Below are 19,481 nucleotides of genomic sequence, written 5' to 3'. Positions count from 1 at the left end.
TATTGCTGAGGAGGCAGACTGTGATTTAAAGCAGGATGAGTCCTCCACTGCTAGCACATATACAGGCAGGTTTTTAAGCACCCTGATCAGCGCTCTTTCCGCCTTATTATCCAATAAGGCACCCAATGGCACTACCGAATGGAAATTTTGCTTCCTCTGCATCTGGGTTACAGATGAGAAGGATACACATTTCATAAATATGGGTTCCAGATAGCTGGTTTCATCTACCATCATTGTGGTAATTTGCAGCCTGCCCCTAGGTATGTTTATTCCAGAGCAGTGGCTGACTCCCATGAAAGAGTTAATAGGTGCCTTGAAGTTTAACTGAATGTCCAAATGTGCAATGTGCCATGAAGTTTAACGGAATGTCCAAATATATTTGTACTCCTTATGTATATTCCAGGAATGTATTTTCTGTGCTTTCTCCATTGTGCCAGAGTCCTTTCTACAGGTTGAGTACCCCTTAACCAGACATCCAAAAACTGGAATGACCCAAAAACCAAACGTTTCAAGCCAACAAGCAGGGATTACTCACAGGTCCTCGGCAGCGCACCAAGCCCCTCTCACCTTTGCTTTCTGATGGTTCAATGAACACAAAATTATTAAAAATATTGTTTATTTACATTCAGGCTATGTGTATAAAGAGTATATAAAACATATATAAAACAAATGAATTTCTTTTCTTTTTGTCTTACCTTTTAGACTAGTCAAGTGAAACAGTGGGAGTGGAGAAAGAAGAAAGAAACCTGTAACTGATCAATTAATTATAAATATCACTGCCATCAGACCAGCCAAACATAATGAATTTCTTGTTTAGGTTTGGGACCCATCCCCAAGATCTCTCATTATGTATAGGCAAATATTCCAAAATACAGAAAGATCCAAAATACAGAACGCTTCTGGTCCCAAGCATTCCGGGTAAGGGATACTCAACCTGTAATGGATTTGGGTGGTCAACAGAAGCTCAACAAGGCAAGGTGCTGTGGTAGCCCAAATATACTTCAATCGCAGAAAAGAAAACAAACCACAATATACATAAAGGAGGTTCCTCATAGCCCTTTAGTCCGGGGGGGGGGGGGGGCTTCTTACAGCAGTTCCAGATCTCCAGTAAACCCCAATGAAGCCCACTTGCTGCTGGTTCACACACCCCGAAACACAAATGTCTTCTGCTTTTTTGCACAATGCTCCTACATACTATTTTAAAGGCCAGATAAAAATGTCCTGTGTTTGCTAACATGATGTTGGTTCTTTTCAACATTTAGTTATTTATTAAATACAGCTGGTGGTAGCACCATCAGGGGTTCTATTTTTATTTTTTGTTCAAAAGAGATTTAAAGCATTTATATATTTTGGTTTCACAAATGTACCAAACTATTCTAGCTGTCTAATCTACATAAGGTATGTTTCATATTCAGGAAGTAGCAAAGCAAATTTAGATTTGGTAAATAAGTATTACATGTTTCAGGTTATCTCAAAATTTCTGGTTTTTCCCTCCTCATTTTCAAAATGATGGAGAAGTGTACATATAGTCATCCTTGTTTCCCTATACATTTGCATTGATTTTTTTAAATTAAAGCTGGACCCACTTTAAACAGTATTTTCTGTATACTATAGGTAGTATATTTCCTATATACTATAGGCAAATAAATGTCAAGAAGTGGGGGGAGAAGACGCATCACCCTCCCCTTCCTGTCCTGTTCGATACTGCCAGCTTTTTTGGGTCCGGAATGTAAGTGTTAAATGGTTGAGGGGCAATCAGCAGGAGTGATTATGAGATAGGGGAAATTTTGGTGACAATTTAATATTTCAGTAAAGAAGATTATATTGTTGCAAGCTATATTTTATCTTTACTAAGACTTTGGAAACAAAGGGGAGCAATACAAAATCATATTATATGTAAGAGGCACTTGCTATGTCTGTTATTCTTGTGGGTTTCTATCTTTTGCTACAAATATATCCAGCTTGTAACAAGCTAGCTATTTTTGTAGCAAGGAAAGAGCCAAAATGAAATACAGAAAAAAAGTATCTAAATACCAAAATTTCTCAGCAGAGAGTAAACAAAAAGAAAAAAATGGGGGGAAGATGAAAACTTGAGGTTTTTTGTTCTGGGTGGACAGAAGTAACTGAAGAATACTTCACACAGTGGTATTTTCTAATTTATATCTATTTCCCCAAATTCAGACAGAAGGGCAGTTTCAGTCATACCCCAAATACAAAGAACGTGTTGTGCTTCAGATACATCAGAGTAAACAACATCAGCATTGTCTGAGAACTTTATTCTAGCCATATCTAGTGTATGCTGAGGAAACAGTATGATGATAATTGCAAAATTAAGTAGTCATTGCAAAATTAAGTAGTCTAGCGGTTTAAAATGTCATATATGCATTTTCTGCCAAGAGGCTGTAGGCCTCTTGTGTTTTTACAGATACATTCATTTAAAACAAGAACACCTACCAATGACATATCAATTTCAGATACATACAACTTGTAAAATAACAACCTCCTTCCCACAAAATCTATTTTCAGCGTTGGCATTATATTTTAGGCAGCAAAATGATTTAGCAAATTTAGGCCACAATCCAGCATGGTGCTTTCCAGTGGTAGACTGGGAGGCCTGGGAAAGGGTCACGACCATCATCTAATGGAGGGCTGCAGAACCAGCTGAAGTAGGGTTGTGAGCCTCTGGGTGGTGCCTGGAGATCTCCCAGAATTACAACTGATCTTCAGGTGACAGAATCAGTTCCCCTGGAGAAAATGGCTGCTTTGGAGGGTGGCATCTATGGCATTATACCTTACTATCCCTCCCCAGGCTCTACCCTCAAATCTCCAGGAATTTCCCAACCCAGAGTTGGCAACCCTAAGCTGAAGAGAAAGGAGGTGCCACAGCGCTGTGCCACACCCCATTGGCTGGGCAAAGCCAGGCGATTCCTTGTGTGCCTGTCCTCTTCCTCATTAACCAAGCTGAGTGGTGCTGGGCCTGTGCTCCTCCTCGCTGGCCAAGGTGGGCACTGCTGTGTCTGTGCTGCTCCTTGCCAGTCTCAAACTGGTCTAGGGTGAAACCGGGTGTTCTTCCTCAGCAGCCAAGCTGGGGTTGCCAGGTCCCTCTTCGCCACCGGTGGGAGGTTTTTGAGGCAGAGCCTGAGGAGGCCAGGGTTTTTGGAGGGGAGGGACGTCAATGCCATAGAGTCCAATTGCCAAAGCGGCCATTTTCTCCAGGTGAACTGATCTCTATTGGCTGGCGATCAGTTGTAACAGCAGGTCTCCAGCTAGTACCTGGAGGTTGGCAACCCTGTGCAAAGCTGGGTGCTCCCATGCTCACTAGGGTTGCAACTCCAGGTTGGGAAATACCTGGAGATTTTTGGGGCGGAGCCTGAAGAGGGCGTGGTTTGGGGAGGGACTTAAGTGCCATAGAGTCCAATGGCCAAGGTGGCCATTTTCTCCATGGGAACCGATCTCTATCAGCTGGAGATCAGTTGTAATAGCAGGAGATCTCCAGCTAGTACCTGGAGGTTGGCAACCCTAATGCTCATGCTTGGCAGCCAAGCCAGGCTCCATTGCACCTATGCTCCTGTTGCCAGCCATGCTGGGCACTGCCATACCTGTTCTCCGCCTCTTTGGCCCTGTCAGGCCCAGGCTGAAGCCGTCCCTGTCACGTCTGCGCTCCTCTTTGCAAGGTGAAGCCAGGTGCTGCCGTGTCTGCTCTGCTCCTTGCTGGCCAAGCTGGGAACCAATGCTCTTCTTCACCAGCCACACGCAGCCCACTCCAGGACTGAGTTAAGCTAGGCCACACAGTGCCTGTGCCCATCCTCGCTGGGTGCCACCATACCCGGACTGTTCTCCTCTTTGCAGGCCACATCGTGCCCAGGCCGGAAGGGTAAAACTGGGTGCTGTCGTTCACCAGGGGGATGTGGCATCGTACAGTTGCCAACCTCTTGGAATTGCAGCGGTCTCCAGATGACAGAGATCAGTTCCCATGGAGAAAACGGCTGCTTTGGAAGTTGGACTCTATGGGATTATACATCCCCTCAAATCTCCAGAAATTTCCCATCCTGGAGCTGGCAACCCTACCATAGGCCAGAAACCCACTGGGATGTGCACACCAGCACTAGAAAAGGGGCTGAAAATCACTTAAAAGTAGCATGCATGAATGTGGCTGGAGAAGAAAGATTCAGGGCCGCGTGGATGGCATGGTGATAAGGATCTTGGCCCATGGGGATGTGGGTGAATTTTAACTTGGCATAAGCGGAGCCATCTTTAGGTTTCTCTGGCTGAAAATGAACCTTTGTACCCTGACAAGTTTTTATGTTGGCTCTGCTATTCTAAAAGGACTGTTGTCAAAGAAAACAAAACCGTTTTGAGCATGTTGTGCTCATGGGAAACCCATGGCTGTAAGGGAACAAATGTCATGTGACATGACCATACAGGTGTTCTTTAGTGGGAGATTAGATGTATCTTTGCCATGGCAAGGATGCGCCACTGGAACAAAAACACATGCAACCATAAAGATCCATTTTATAATCAGGATAGGGTTTAAGCTTGCTCAGCTACCTCGCTCAGGGACAGAAGAGGTTGGGCTGAGTCTGCCTGTGCCGCTACTGAAGTGCCTGGTTGTCTTATAGAGTCCAATGAAGACAACTAGGAGGAGGTTAAAAAGAGCAACAGTTCTTTATTTAGCTAAACACAGACTTGGGGGTGAAATAACCCACAAATAAGATGCAGAGTTACTCACCCGAGAAACAAAGGAAGCTCAGAAATATTTATGCATTCACATGGGGCAGGCCCATGGCTGCTGACAAGCAGATTGATACACAAAAGCACCAATGCACATTAGGGGTCTACTTCACTTTAATCAGCATAACCTATAGATATTGGCCGAAGGCTGTTTCTAAGCAAGTGCTAGGTTTTGTGATCTTAGTAACTAGAAACCACATTCCTAAAGATGAAGGTAATTCAGAGCTCTCTACCGGTGAAAGGCCGTACCAGACACAGAGAGCATGATTTGTTGGTTCATGGCTCCCGGATACCAACTTCCCCAAAGCTTCCATGTGTGTGCATATGAGTACATAGTGTTCTAAACCAGCCCTTATATCTGGGCATTACACTACCCAGTCTGTCAATAAAGGTTGGGCTGACATAAGTGCAGCCATATTGGCTGTAGCAGCCACTGGAACAAAAATGCACGCTGTCATAAAGATCCATTTTATAATCAGGGTAGGATTTAAGCTGGCTCTGCTACCTCACGCAAGGACAGAAGAGGTTGGGTTGAGTCTGCCTGCGCCGCTACCCAGTCTGTCAATAAAGGTTGGGCTGACATAAGTGCCGCCATATTGGATGTAGTGACATCTTCATGTTTTAGGGACCTCACTTAGGACAAGTTATGTACTGGTTGGTAAAGCATGGCCTTGACATCAGTGAAAAGGGAGCCAGTCTTTGTACCATTTCTCCCTGTGTGGCACTAACAAAGGTAATAGTAATAGCATGGCGGCCCTACACTGACTGATGAGGTAAAAGGAGTGGGGGGGGGAAGGAGAAGAAACAAGACCGTTAAATCCGTTACATTTCAAAACCCTTCAGCCTGTGCCTAAGCACCGCCCTCTCCCACGCTGACCGATGAGCCGCCGGGCCTATCGCCGCCCGCACAACCTCCCCCCTCCAATCAGCGGCGGCGCGCGCTCGAGTCCCCCCGCCCACTTTTCATCCTTGTAACTGACAGCGCTTCCCGCCAATTCTAACGGCCGCCGGGAGCGCGGCAGCCTCGCCCGGGCGCGAGAGCCCGGGCCAATAACTTCGGGCGGGTGTCCTGAGTGATGGGGCCGGCCGGCCAATGGCGTCCGAGAGGGGCGGGGCCTGGCGCTACGGGCTTCCTCTCCGGCTCGGTCTGCCCCTCCCCCCGCGGGTTTCTTCGCTGCGAAGAAAATGGCGGCGGCGCCGAGCGGAGACGAGGAGAGATTGTGAGTGACCTGAGGAGGGAGAGGGAAAGCGGCCGGGCGGGGGGAGAGGAGGGAGCCGGACCGGCGCGGGCCCCGGCGCGGGAACCCCGGCGGGGACCGTCCCCCCGAGGCGGGGATGCGCGGCGAGGCCGCGGGCTCCTTTCCCGCTCGCGGGGCTTCTCCTCCCCCTTTTTCCGCGCGCCCGGGAGGGCCCCTGAGTGCGTCACAGCGATCCCCCCCCTCGGCCCCCTCCGAGGGGAGGGGCGACCCTCGCCCTGAGGAGGGGGGGGAGGATGCTGGCGCGAGGTGTGCCCCTAGGGGAGAGGAGAGGAGAGGAGGAGGGGGGGTCGGGGGGGTCAGAGGTGACAACTGCCGGGGGCTTCCCCTTCTGATGTCACCCCTCCAGGGCTGCCCCCCCCGCCCTCTCCTAGGGACCCCCCCGCCTTTTCCTTGCCCTGACCTGGCCTTCCATCCATGCCGACTTCTTTGCATATGCCCAGCTCTTTAAAACCCCTCGATGCGATGCATAGATTACCCTCTCCTGTGTATCGCCACTGTCCTGATCCAAACTCCGCTGGAAGGTCTTAAACACAGCTGCCCTCCCGTGCCAACTTCTCCCCAGATCGCCCTTTGCATATGCCCAGCTCTTTAAAACCACTCGATGGGGTGAATGTGTATTTATATATTACCCTCTCGTGTGTCTTGCCACTGTTGTGGTCCGAACTCCGCTTGAAGATCTCCAACGCAGCTGTCCTTTGGGTAATGCTGCCCACCCATGCCAGCTACTCCCCAGGTTGTCCTTTGCGTATGCCAGCTGTTTAAAACCACTCGATGTGATGCACCATATGTATATCTATTGCCCTCCTCTCCTATGGGTTGCCGCCCTCCTGATCCCAACTCTGCTTGAAGATCTTAAACGCAACTGCCCTTTGGGTGATGCCGCCCCAAAGGCCTTATTTTGGGGTTGGGGCGGGGGGTGCCCTCTGCTTATGCCAGCTGCCTGGCACGAGCCAGCTGTTTCGCACCTCTGTCCACACAGGACTGTGCCCCCGTTGGGGGCTCTTAAGGTTTTCTGGCGCTGCCCTTTATTTCGAATGCCGGGGTCATCTTTCCTGACGTGGTAGATCGGCGAAAGGGATGTTCCTCTGGCATGTGTCATGCCACCCCGTAGATGCTAACTTTCCTGCCTTGCTGGGTTGTCATCCTTGTCAATTCTTCGATATTTTCTTCTCTCGCTATCTGTTGTAGTCGAAACATTTTACGATGTGAGCTTATGTCCAGCTGTAGCACGGGGCCCTTATCTGCTTTTTTTTGGCCTTGTGGCCATTTATCTCCTCCTACAATGTTTTCGGTGTTAAATAGTACACAAAACTGAGTTGTTATCTAAATCCTGTTGGTTTTGGTTTAGCAGTCGTGTCTCGAGCGTGCCAGGTAACGAAGGCTAAAACATACTTCCAAATTGTGCTATCGTCTAGTGGGCGGATGTCCAAATAGATACCTGTCGGGGGCTTTTTCTCTCTCCTGCCCTTAACATCAGAGTTCAACTTGCTGGGTTCAGGTCAGGTTCCCAACACTGTTGTAGTAGTTTCTTGCTCCTTCAAGTAATTATTTTGCTCACCTTAAGCCGTGAGTTGATACGAGCTGCTGCAGTGGTTAATGTCACAATGTTTGTCACTCTCATAGGTGGTATTTACATGCTTTTGTTTATGAAACCTTGGAAGCGTTCCAGTGCGTTATCTGCCACATGCTGTAGACTTGTAATGAACTTTTAAATTGCCTTGCGTTACTCTAGAGTCCTTACATTACCTTCCTAGCCGTATGGATTTTTTGTTTTTTCCTTGTGTTAAAAGCGTTGCCTCACCTACTCTTTCATCGGTGTATCCAATCGTGCTGCAGATATATGTCCTGGAGTCTTAAGTTTATTACATGACTGTGGTTTCTGCGTGGAACATGGGCTGTAACTTGTAGCTTCGTGCCAGAGTCAGATTCTTAAAGTTCTCAACTTTCCTTTAAGGATAAACCTCTAGGCAGAAACGTAAAGAGGTGAAAACCTTGGGAACTCCTGCCCACATGGCAGTCATCTTGGATTAAGGTGCCCGTATTTTGGCGTGTTGTGCTTTGCAGAGCCGTAATTTCGGTGTAGTGTGGAACCCCTACCTAGGTACTGAACTAGTTTCTTGACGTGGGCGTGATTTCCTAACTTGTAGGAGTGGACCCGGTCTTACATAGGGAAGCTGGTTCTGTTGCTACCAAGGAAATATCTTTGTTGTTCTCCCGCAGGGTGTCGCTTGCCCTGAAGTAAAGCACCTTGGTGGTGATGTAGTGGATTAAGACCATGGTGTTTTTTTATTTTGACTATGAGTGCAATTGTTCACCAATGTCTTGGGAGGCTGTATGAAATGCTCCTGAAGGTGCCCTTTTTATGACGTGTGTCTGTCAGAAATTAAATGGATCTGCAAGAGGTAGAGGAAAGACCACATTCATCACTATTTGCTCTTTCCCCCCCTCACCCGTTCCCCAAAAGTTCCCAGCCACTGACTTTCCATGCCGACTTCTAGTGTTCCCTTATCTTCCTTTCTTATTTTACTAGTTTGTATTGTCTAAAGACGTCAGCGACGTAACCCCTTTTTATTAACGCTGCCCAAAATACCGCAAAGTAGTAAGCAAGCTTTGGAGTTTCACAGAATTCTTAATTGGTCTGGACATAATTGATAAATACATCCCACCTGAAAAAGCTGTAGAAAATATCTATATCTATATATATTTATAGTGGACCGAAATCGCCTCTTAAAATCTTTGTCTTGGCTTATCTTGTAGTCCGCGTCACCCAAATATGGTTAGGTACTGTTGCAAACTGTTGCCACTTTGGTTAAGGCTTGGGCTGCTTTATTAAGTAACATTTGCATGATCTGTGGTCTTCATTATGGGGTCCACAGTCAGAATCTGTCATTTCTAATTAAGAGTTATTTTTTTCTTTGATTAAAGTTCAATCCCTCTATATGGTAACCCCTTGCGTGGATCTCCGTTACAACTATTTCCCCTTGCTTCTGAGCTGTTAAGACCGTAATATTGGTCCTCTTTCACTTTGGCCATTTATGCATGGCTGTTTCCTCGCGGTTACCCCCGCCAACTACTTTTGCTTGCATTTTCCAGTCGTCAGAGGTCGCTGCCCTCTCCCCACGCGTTTTGCCCGCGTTTTTTGGATTTGTGTTTAGCCAGCATCCAGAAAATGTGGGCAAAATGCATGGAAGCACACGGGGAGAACAAGGCGACCTCTGACAGTTGGAAAATGCAAGCATAATCAAGGCAAAGCCCGAAGTAGTCCGCGGGGGTGACCGCAAGGAAACAGCCGTGCATAAATGGCCTCTGTGACTGATCTCTTCATCGCTAGCATCAAGGGCTGAGGGGCACGCTTCTTCCACTTGCTCTGCCTATCGCTCCCAGCCTTGCTTACATCATCCAGGAGAAATGCCTTGCCTGAGGCAGGCTTGATTGAGCTACCTCTTCTGCATATGTACAGTCACTGCAGGTGCCGTAAGGTGAGTCAATGGTGGCCATGTCTGTCTACGCATACCTTAATCACATTGGAGCTGCCTAGAGAGTTCATGCACACCAATGGTCAATATGGACGAAGGATGCTCTTGACAAGTCCCCCCTCCCCTTTGTGTTTTAAAAACGGAAGAAGGTAAAGTGTATGTGTGTAAAGTGCCATCAGGTAGCCGTTGGTGTATGGTGACCCCCATGGAATTTTTAAGTCAAGAGACTTCAGGGTGGTTTGCCATTGCCGGCCTCTGTGTAGCGATCCAGGACTTCCTTGGTTCCTGGGTGGTCTCCCATCCAAGTACTAACCAGGCAAACCCTTCTTAGCTTCTGAGATCTGATGGGATCGGGCTAGCCTGGGCCATCCAGGTCAAGGTGTGAGACAGAGCAGAAGTGGTTTGCCATTGCCTTCCTCTGCGTAGCAACCGTGGACTTTGTCGGTGGCCTCCCCGCTTAGCTTGTGAGATCAAGCTAGCTTGGGCTGTCCAGGTCAGGGCCAAGGAAAAGTACCAGATACCCAGCTAAAAACATAGCTTAGTGTAGTTGCACTGGTCCTGTGCACTCCTAGCTCAACGCCATACATCTTTTCGACTCCCTAGGTTGACACTGTATTGTAGTTTGAACAGCCTCATATTGCATAGAAGTGTTGGTTATGCTATTAAATTACTTCCATTTCCGCTGTCTGAATGGACCCTACAACATGTAAATGTGACCTGTATATTAAAAAAAATTAATATTGTATCCCTAGATAAGTTGACCAAGAACCTATATGTTGGGGATGGACGGGATTTTGCCTTAAGCATGCAGGTAGTAGTAATTGTGCGAAACTGAATCATGCTATCACATCGACAATAGGGAGCCAGTAAAGGATATCCAGACTCGCATACATACAGCCTCTAATCAAACAAATGCTTTGTTTATAGCTGTAGTCCGGATACTCTGAGATATCTGGATGTGACTTCATCCCACCAATAATTCATGGGCTGCTTGCAGAGCAGCTATAGTTGTGTAAAACTATAACCATGTGAATAACTATTTTTTTAAAAGTTGGCTATGTGAATGTGTTAGCTGTGCGTCTACCCTAGCTGCCTGCCCTTTGCAAAGTCAAACGTATTGCTCCTGTCTCTTGTGGGTAGCTTTTAGGGCTCTTCCACTGGTTGGAAACATTGTACAAATAGCCACTTCTACCTTGTCGCTGTAGTAGAGTCTTCAGGGTGCAAAGGAGCGTTTTGTTTGTCATGCTAAAATATGTGTGGGTTTGGGAGAATATACAGATCTGGATTTGAAATTCAGAGTACAAGGTGCCACTGTTTCACATGCGTATCGAGTTGGTTGAAACAAGTTTAAGTGTCTGTAGGTGCCACAAAAATGTTGTGTGTTCTGAGTTAACATAAATTGCATTCTGTGGTTGAGGACAGCAATGGTACCATCAGAGTACTGACTCCCCATTTGCCTTTTCTCTTCCTTTTCTTCCCCTCTTTCTCCCCTTCCCCTCCCATTTCCTTCCCTTTCTCTCCCCTTTTTTCCTTCCCCCCCTTCCTATTTTTGGGTCTGATATGATCCTGTCCTAAACCCTTCTTTCCCCCATATGTCCTGGGTCCATTGCCCCCCTCCCTGAGATTTGTAATATGGGCATGATGTTGTAACAACCAGCCCAACCATACCAACATTGCTCCCTTCAAAGGAAATTGGGCTCCAAAGCCAGAATAATAGAATTACAGTGTGCTAAGGTTTTATTATGTTTTAGAATGTTTTAAATGTGTTTGATTATTTATTTATCAAGTGTTATGTATATTTAATTGTGTTGGTAGCTGCCCTGAGCCTGGTTGAAGGTGGTGTATAAATAAAAGCTTCTTATTATTATTATTATTATTATTATTATTATTATTATTATTATTATTATTATTATTATTATTTATTATAATAGAAGGTATAATGTAAGGTATGCTGCCTCTAGTACATTCTGCTCTTGCTTGTATCTAGAGTATAATCCATTCTCCTCTGAGGCTCGGGCATCTTGTAGCTGTGGGTTATTGTCCACGCCCCATCTGGAGAGGCAGGACTAAAATGATTTCCTGCTGCCCCCTACCGGGACACTAACCCTCTGTTCCCCAGTCTTTTGTCCTGCCTAGTGGAGAGAGCAGTGATCTTCACAGCTCTGGGATTAGGCTTAGGTTTTAGAGGCTTTTAGAGTGTTTTTTCCCTCAATCCTTTCCTCTTTTTCTCCCATTTACCTCCCCACCCTACCCTACCTACCCGGTGTCTTTTTCCCGACCTTCCTGGTGTCGTCCTCAGTCTTGTGTCGGGAAGAAGAGGGGGGGGGAGAAAATGGCGGACGCCATTTTGAATAGAGAAGACGATCTTCTCTCGGAAAAAGATTACTCTCTGGGGCTGGTCCAATTCGCCCCTGGCAACAGCGCGCAGTCTAAGGACGGCGGGAGCGGACCCGCGCTGACTGCAGAGGAGAGCGGAGAGCTGATGGAGACCCGGGAAGTCACCACACAGCCCAGGAATAAAAAGGCGCGAAAAACAGCCTCTACCCTTGCCGGCCTTAAACGCAGGAGACGCGGCAACGGGAAGTTTTCCGGCGCAGCGAGAGCCAGCGGGAAGGACCCGACTGCCTACTCGCGGAATCAGCCCTCCTCAGCAGCGACCTCGCCCGCGATTCTGGATCCCGTGGCAATGCAAGGTCTCCCGTCGGGAGGTGGTAACGTACCCCCCCCCCCGTGCGGAACAAGCAGAAAGGCAGCCTGCAGTACCTCTTCCCGCCTTTTCCTTAGGGCCTATAGGGGGCCACTTTATGCCTATGCAGCAGGCATCTGCCCATCAACCATTTTTCAATCCCTTTCCCACCTCAGAGGCGGCAACAGGGAGATTTTTAACCGCAGATCAGGCCAACGACATGGTTAATATAGCATTACAAAGGCAGTGGCAAGCCTTTCAGGCTTTTCAAATGCGCCTGCCCCAGTTTTCTGGCGGGGTTTCAGGATCCCCTTCCACTGTAGCTTCCCATTCCCACTCCGTGGGGGAGGAGGGCAGTACATCTACCTCGGGGGGGACATCCAGAGGAGAGACATCCGCTTTATGGCCCACTAAAGCCGCCAGAAAGTCACAGTCACAGCAGATTTCTCAATCTGGCTCTGACTCTCCTAGCCATCATGATATTCCTTCCTCTGACCAGGAGTCAGCAGGAGAAGAACGTGAGGAAGGGGAGTTCGACTCCGAGGACGAGACCCCTCGCCCTGATGACCAACAACCCAGGCTGTTCTCGGGGGAGGACTTCCAAGGGTTACTGGCAAAGGCTATGATTGCCCTGGATCTTAATGAGGAACAACAGTCCTCAGAGGAACCCAAATCTAAATTTAAAGAGGGAGTAAAGGAGTGCTTTCCCAGAAGGAAAACTCAGTCCAATCTGGTTCCTTTCCCAGAGTTTTTCATTAGGGCCCTTACAGATGAGTGGGATAACCCCTCATCCAACAAGCAGGTTCCGGCCTACGTCAAAAAACACTATAGCCTGGCTCCCCATGCCATGCAGATGTTAAAAGTTCATGTAGTAGATGCTCCCGTGGCTGACCTTCAGACCCCTGGTTTGATCCCTGAGGATGGGGTAGGTTCCATCCGTGACCAGTTGGACAGGAAGACTGACCAGCTGGCAAGGAAGGCTCACGAGGCTTCTGCCCTAGCCATCCAGGCTAGCGCCACTACCTCCATTTTTGCGAGGGCTTCTTATTTGTGGGTCAAAAAGCTCCTACAACTGGTTCCAGCCGAGAACCGTAGGGTAGTCGGGGGCCTGGAAAGAGTGCTTAGCGCCATTACTCTCATGGCAGATGCATCCCTGGACACAATGTCTTTTACGGCCAGGGCCATGGCTTCCACCACGTCTATTAGAAGGGCTCTATGGCTCAGGGCTTGGCCGGCCGATTTCAGATCCAAAACCATCCTCATGTCATACCCCATCAAAGGGGGACGACTTTTCGGGGAAAAAATGGATGGGATTTTGATTCAAACTAGGGATAAGAAGCACGTGCTCCCGAGACAACTTCGCAAGGAGAATAGATCCTCTTCCTACCCGTCCTTTCGTTCTTCCAAGGTTCCTCCCAGATACCGGGCAGATTATAGAAAGGGCTCCTGGAACCAGAACAGCTCCTGGAATCAGAGCAGGTCCTTTCGGAAAGGGGGGAAGTTCCAGAGACAAGGCCAGACTAGGTCTGACAAAGGGGACAAGTTTCCCAAAAACAACAATTCACAATGACGCCTCACTACTGGGAGTGGGGGGGAGACTTCAGGCTTTCAGTCACATTTGGGCCAAATCCAATCCGGATTCATGGGTATCCCAGATAATTTCTCAGGGATATCTCCTGGAGTTTTCTTCCCTGCCTCGGGATCGTTTCCTTTCTTCCCCTTTTCCTCTAAAGAAAGAAAAGAGGGCCAGAACCGCCAGAGCAATTCACCATCTGTTGCTCATAGGAGCCGTGGAGAAGGTCCCCAACCCGGAAAAAGGGATGGGGGTCTACTCCATATTCTTCACGGTTCCGAAGAAAAATGGGGACTGGAGGGCTATCCTCAATTTAAAATACGTAAACAGAAAGATGAGGCGCAAACGTTTCCGGATGGAAACCTTAAAATCCATCATAGAGTCCCTCCAGCCTCAAACCTTTATGACAGCGGTGGATTTGAAGGAGGCCTACCTCCATGTCCTCATCCACCCAGCCCACAGAAGGTTCCTTCGCTTCACCCACGACAAGGATCATTATCAGTTCAGGGCACTCCCCTTTGGGTTAGCCTCTGCCCCCCGGGTATTCACGAAAACCCTGGTGACTGTTATGGCCACCCTCAGACAGGAGTCTATCCAGGTACATCCGTACCTGGACGACATCCTGATCTGTGCACAATCCAGGGAGCAATCCCGGGTTCATACCATCAGAGTGGTTCAGATCCTTCAAGACCACGGGTATTTAGTGAACTTCGAGAAAAGTTCCCTCAACCCCTCTCAATCTCTGGTCCACCTGGGAGTCCGTATAGACTCTCGGAAAAACACTGTATCCCTGTCAAGAGAGAGAGTGGAAAAGATTGTCAGTCGGGCTTCCTTGGCCGTCCGCTCCAAATCAGCCAGGTTAATGTCCCTAGCGAAGCTTTTAGGGCACATGATTTCATGCATATCAGTGGTACCCTGGGCCAGGTTCCACTCCAGACAATTACAGTGGCATCTCCGTCCGTATCAAGGGGACATTGGGATAAAGCGGGACAGATTAATTCCCTTACCAGTCAGGGTCCGCAACAGCTTGCGTTGGTGGGCGTCCAGAGAGAATCTAACCAAGCCCACACAGTACCTACACGAGGATCCCCTTCAACTGTTTACGGACGCCAGTCTGGAGGGGTGGGGAGCCACCCTCAACGGGAAAATTGCCCAGGGTCGATGGTCTGCTCAGGAATCGACCCAACACATCAATGTACTAGAGTTACGAGCTGTGAGACTGGCTCTTCTATCCTTCTCAGCGAACATTTGCAATCATCACGTCCTGGTCAGGACGGACAATACAACTACCAAGGCCCACCTGAACAAACAGGGGGGCACAAGGTCAACGACATTGCATCAGGAAGCAGTCAGACTGTTCCAGTGGGCCCAGTTCAAGCTCCTATCAATCCGGGCAGAACACATAAAGGGCACCCTCAACGTGGAAGCCGATTGGTTAAGCAGGCAACAAGTAAACGAAGGAGAGTGGTCCTTAGACCAGGACTCCTTTCGTCTCATCACTCAAAGATTTGGTCTTCCAGAGGTAGATTTGTTCGCCTCGTCAGACAATTCCAAACTTCCAAGATTCTTCTCGAGATACTTCCACCCAGACGCAGAAAGAATCGACGCTCTTCTCAACCCTTGGCCAAAGACTCTTCTGTACGCCTTCCCACCTCTGCCAATCATTCCGAAGGTCCTTCGCAAGATTCAGACGGAAAAAGCCAACGTACTTCTCGTGGCACCGTTTTGGCCTCGACGTCCGTGGTTTGTCACTCTGCGAAAACTGGCAGTTCAAGATCCATGGAGAATTCCAATGCAGTGGGGAGCTCTACGCCAGGGACCTTTAATCCATCCAGACCCCCACTGGTTCTGTTTGACCGTCTGGCACTTGAAAGGATGAACCTTCTCAATCTGGGTTACTCTACAGAGGTCGTGAACACCATACTTGAAGCACGTAGACCTGCGACCCGGCGCATATATTCCGCATCATGGAAGGCGTTTGTCAGATGGGCACGTAGAAGAAAATTCGACCCTCTTCATCCAGCAATTAACAGCATCTTGGGGTTCTTACAGGAGGGAGTGAGATTAAACCTGGCAGTGTCTACTCTACGCAGACAGGTGGCAGCCATAGCTACAGTTATACCCATGGTGGATGGAGTTTCGTTATCCAAACATCGGCATATTGTCTCCTTTCTAAAGGGAGTATCCCAGACTCGACCTCCTACGATTCACCGGTTCCCTACCTGGAACCTTAACATCGTTCTCAAGGCTTTAACGAAGGAACCCTTCGAACCTCTTCGGGCAGTACCTCTAAGGTTCCTGAGGATGAAAGTTCTATTCCTTGTGGCCATCACGTCGGCTCGAAGAGTGTCGGAACTACGAGCCCTATCCATTCGTCAGGGGCTATGCATTTTTCATAGGGATAAGGTGGTATTGAGACCAGACCCTACCTTCATCCCTAAGGTTAACTCTCCCTTTCATCGCGGTCAGGACATTTCTTTACCATCGTTCTGTCCAAAACCATCTTGTCCAAAGGAACGATCTTGGCATTCTCTCGACCTGCGTAGAGCCTTGCGCATCTTCATTGACAGAACAGCAGAACTGAGAAAGACGGACTACTTGTTTATTAACATCTCCAATCCTAACAGGGGTCTCAGAATGTCCGTGGCATCCATTAGTTATGCCTTAAAGTCCACAATAGCGGAGGCATATAAAGCTGCGGGTGCTCCTCTTCCACAGGGAATTACGGCTCATTCGCTTCGCAGCGCCTCTACAACGGCGGCGTTTGACAGACAGTCTCCGGTTGACGAAATTTGCTGTGCAGCTACGTGGTCAAACGTGTCTACGTTTGTCAAGCATTACAAGATCAACACATGGTCATCTGCACAAGCGGCCTTTGGCCGCAGGGTTTTACAGCATGTCGTGGAGGAGTATGCGTGACCCACCCTGATGGGAGCTCTTATAGATCCCACAGCTACAAGATGCCCGAGCCTCAGAGGAGAACGGAGCCTTGACTACTTACCGTGAGGGCTCCTTCTCTTCTGAGGCGGAGGGCATCTTGCCCACCCGGGCGATAAGTCAAGACGACGTACTTTCAACCATGCCTTCAGAAGACAGTCAGTTCAGACCTCTCCGGTCACAAGTCCTGTCTATTTTTCATGTTATAGAAATGTTCCTTCCTGTTTTTCTGGTTAAGGTTACGTTTTTGTTCTGTTATACCTTGTTTGTTCCTGTCTAGAGCTAGGCAAGCCTGTGACTGAGGAACAGAGGGTTAGTGTCCCGGTAGGGGGCAGCAGGAAATCATTTTAGTCCTGCCTCTCCAGATGGGGCGTGGACAATAACCCACAGCTACAAGATGCCCTCCGCCTCAGAAGAGAAGGAGCCCTCACGGTAAGTAGTCAAGGCTCCGGTTGATAGGAGCCACCGTGTGTTTGACATTGCAGAGTGTGACAAGTGTTTAAGTAAAGGATTGAGTATAGATAATACTTGAATAAACTAAATATTTAATAAGGTGGTTGCCTTTGTCATCTTTTTTTTCCTCTTGAAGTTGTTCCCAGGGGGTAGGAACAGTTCATGCCAACGTGGATTTGCGGGCGTGAGTTCTAAGCTTTTTGAGTCAGAACACTGGTGTTCTTAGTAAAGGTTTGTGTGTGAATCTCAGGATCATAGATCGTGGCTAGAGTGGCAATAGTATTGTCTTCTCTGGCATTTTACCTTTCAGCTCTATGGTGGAGTTGGCCGGACTTGTAGTTGCTGGCCATGCAATTCCTTTTTGTAAACAGGCACACCTTTGCATTTACTTCCTGTACGCGTCACTTGGTGAGTTGTATCAAGAATCTAGAACACACAGGAAAGAACGCGAATGTCACTTCTAACTTATCCTTTATTATTTAGGTCTAGGATAGTGACTTGGTTTTTTAACAAGGGACTTGCCTTTTAGTTTCAATATCTGAGCTGCATGCGAATTTCTCTTTTAGTTTCTAGCGCTACAGACACCAACAGTTCCTTCTACCAGCCTAATCAGAATTCCAGCCTGCCCACAGGGAAACCCTTATCTGTAGTAAATTTGAAAGTAGTGTACAAAGCTAGGTCCTGTTTTGTAATGACTGTTTGTTGTGAACCTTGGGTATGAACTTGGTGGTGGTGGAAAGAGCTGTGAGGTTGCAGCTGAATTATGGCCAACCCTGCAGGATTGTCAAGGCAGGGATGAACAAAGGTGATTTGCCATTGCCTGCTTCTGTGTGGCAACCCTGGGTTAGGTTGGCGGTCCCCCATCCAAGGACGGACCAGGGCCAACCCTGTTTAGCTTTTGAGATCTGACGAGATTGGGATAGCCTGGATCATCCCGGTCAGGGCAAATATGAACTTGGTAAGTAGGGTGTGTGTGTTTTTTTTTTTTTTTGCAAGCCACCATTCTCTGCGTCCTATTCCCTGCTTCTGCTGAGTGGAGGTGAAATGTTATAGGTAATTCAAGTAGGTTGCTGAAAGAATCTACACAAAGACGTTTCAACACTGGAAAAAATGTAATTGTTTATTATTGACGGATATTGATAATTTAGGACCTTTTATATTGTGGAAATACTGAATTGCTCAGATAAGAGTTTGTGTCTTTTATCGGTGCAGCATTTAACCATAGCCTTGATTTAAGATCACAGTTCTCTCAGAACTCTCAGCCCACACAGAGGCAGGCAATGGCAAACCACCTCTTGCCTTGAAAACCCTAAGGCAGGGGTGTTGAACTCAATTGTAATGAGGGCTGGATGTGACATAAATGTCACTTGGCCAGGCCAGGCCAGGCCAGCCCAGATTGAGAGTGGGTGGTGGTTGGCTCTCAGGCCGGATCAGAGCTCTCAAGGGGCTGGATCCAGCCCTCGGGCCTTATGTTTGACACCCCTGTCCTAAGGGGTTGCCATAAGTCAGCTGTGACTTGATGGCCCACACAGCACACGCACTCACAGGATCCCAGTGAAATCATGGTTTCACTTGCCCGTCTAAACCCCGCCCCTGGAGGATGTGAGTAGAGTCTAGTGTTCCTTGTGTGAACAGAGATACGAAGCACCCTTAGTCACCCTTAGTTTGTTTAATGCAAGCACAGCATTACAGTGATTAATGCAGACCATGCTATGCAAACCCACTTCAGTCCATGGTTTCACATCCTGGTTCATAACCTGGCTTTGATTTAGGTAGTCATCAGTCTGCTTAAAAAGAGCCAATTTATATGGGGCTGTTATGTCAGATCTGCAACCAACCTGCCAGTCTTAGAGAGAAAGCATGGAAACTGGCCTTACTTATGGATTCTTTCATAAATCTCTTCAAGGCAGAAATGCTATATTTTCCCCATTAGTTCCCCGGCTCTTCAGATAGGGGTAGCCTGGTAACATGCTCTTCAGATAGGGGTAGCCTGGTAACGTGCTCAAGCTAAGAATGCGTGAAGTGATGGGTTTCCCCCCCTTATCCTGCACAGTTGTGCATGATAGTGCTGCTGAAAAGTAGATCCATTTATTTTTCAAAGGTCACACAAAATGTGCTACTTGTGTTCTACTGTTGAATAGCGAAAAGTTTAGTGTTCGCTGTCTCCAGTTATAGTTCTCATTTATAGGCCAAAAATAACAGTGGAGCTTTCAGACCCTTGTAAGTTCCTGATCCTTGGGTTTGAACACGATGCAGCATGAGAGCTGCTGTGATCGCTTTCTTTCCTGACACTCCCACCGCAATCTTGTTTAAGCATGAGATCCCCCCAGGAACACCATGGGGGTCAAAGGGGGGTGCAGTGAGAG

General features: G+C 47.9%; 1 protein-coding gene across 1 annotated transcript in view; it reads left to right on the top strand.

Moving 5' to 3' along the window:
• The first annotated feature begins 5,726 nt into the window (after positions 1–5,726).
• Positions 5,727–19,481, top strand: part of MECP2 (methyl-CpG binding protein 2) — an 87,079-nt gene continuing 73,324 nt past the window's right edge. Inside the window, 2 exon segments of the mRNA XM_056856168.1 lie at positions 5,727–5,881; positions 5,883–5,951. Coding sequence (XP_056712146.1) covers positions 5,808–5,881; positions 5,883–5,951 — 143 coding nt within the window. The 5' untranslated portion in view covers positions 5,727–5,807.

This window comes from Euleptes europaea, chromosome 1 (genome assembly GCF_029931775.1).
Source record: "Euleptes europaea isolate rEulEur1 chromosome 1, rEulEur1.hap1, whole genome shotgun sequence".
NCBI classification, from domain to species: domain Eukaryota; kingdom Metazoa; phylum Chordata; class Lepidosauria; order Squamata; family Sphaerodactylidae; genus Euleptes; species Euleptes europaea.
Note: the sequence above shows the minus strand (reverse complement) of the source record. Positions and strands in the feature narration are given on the sequence as shown.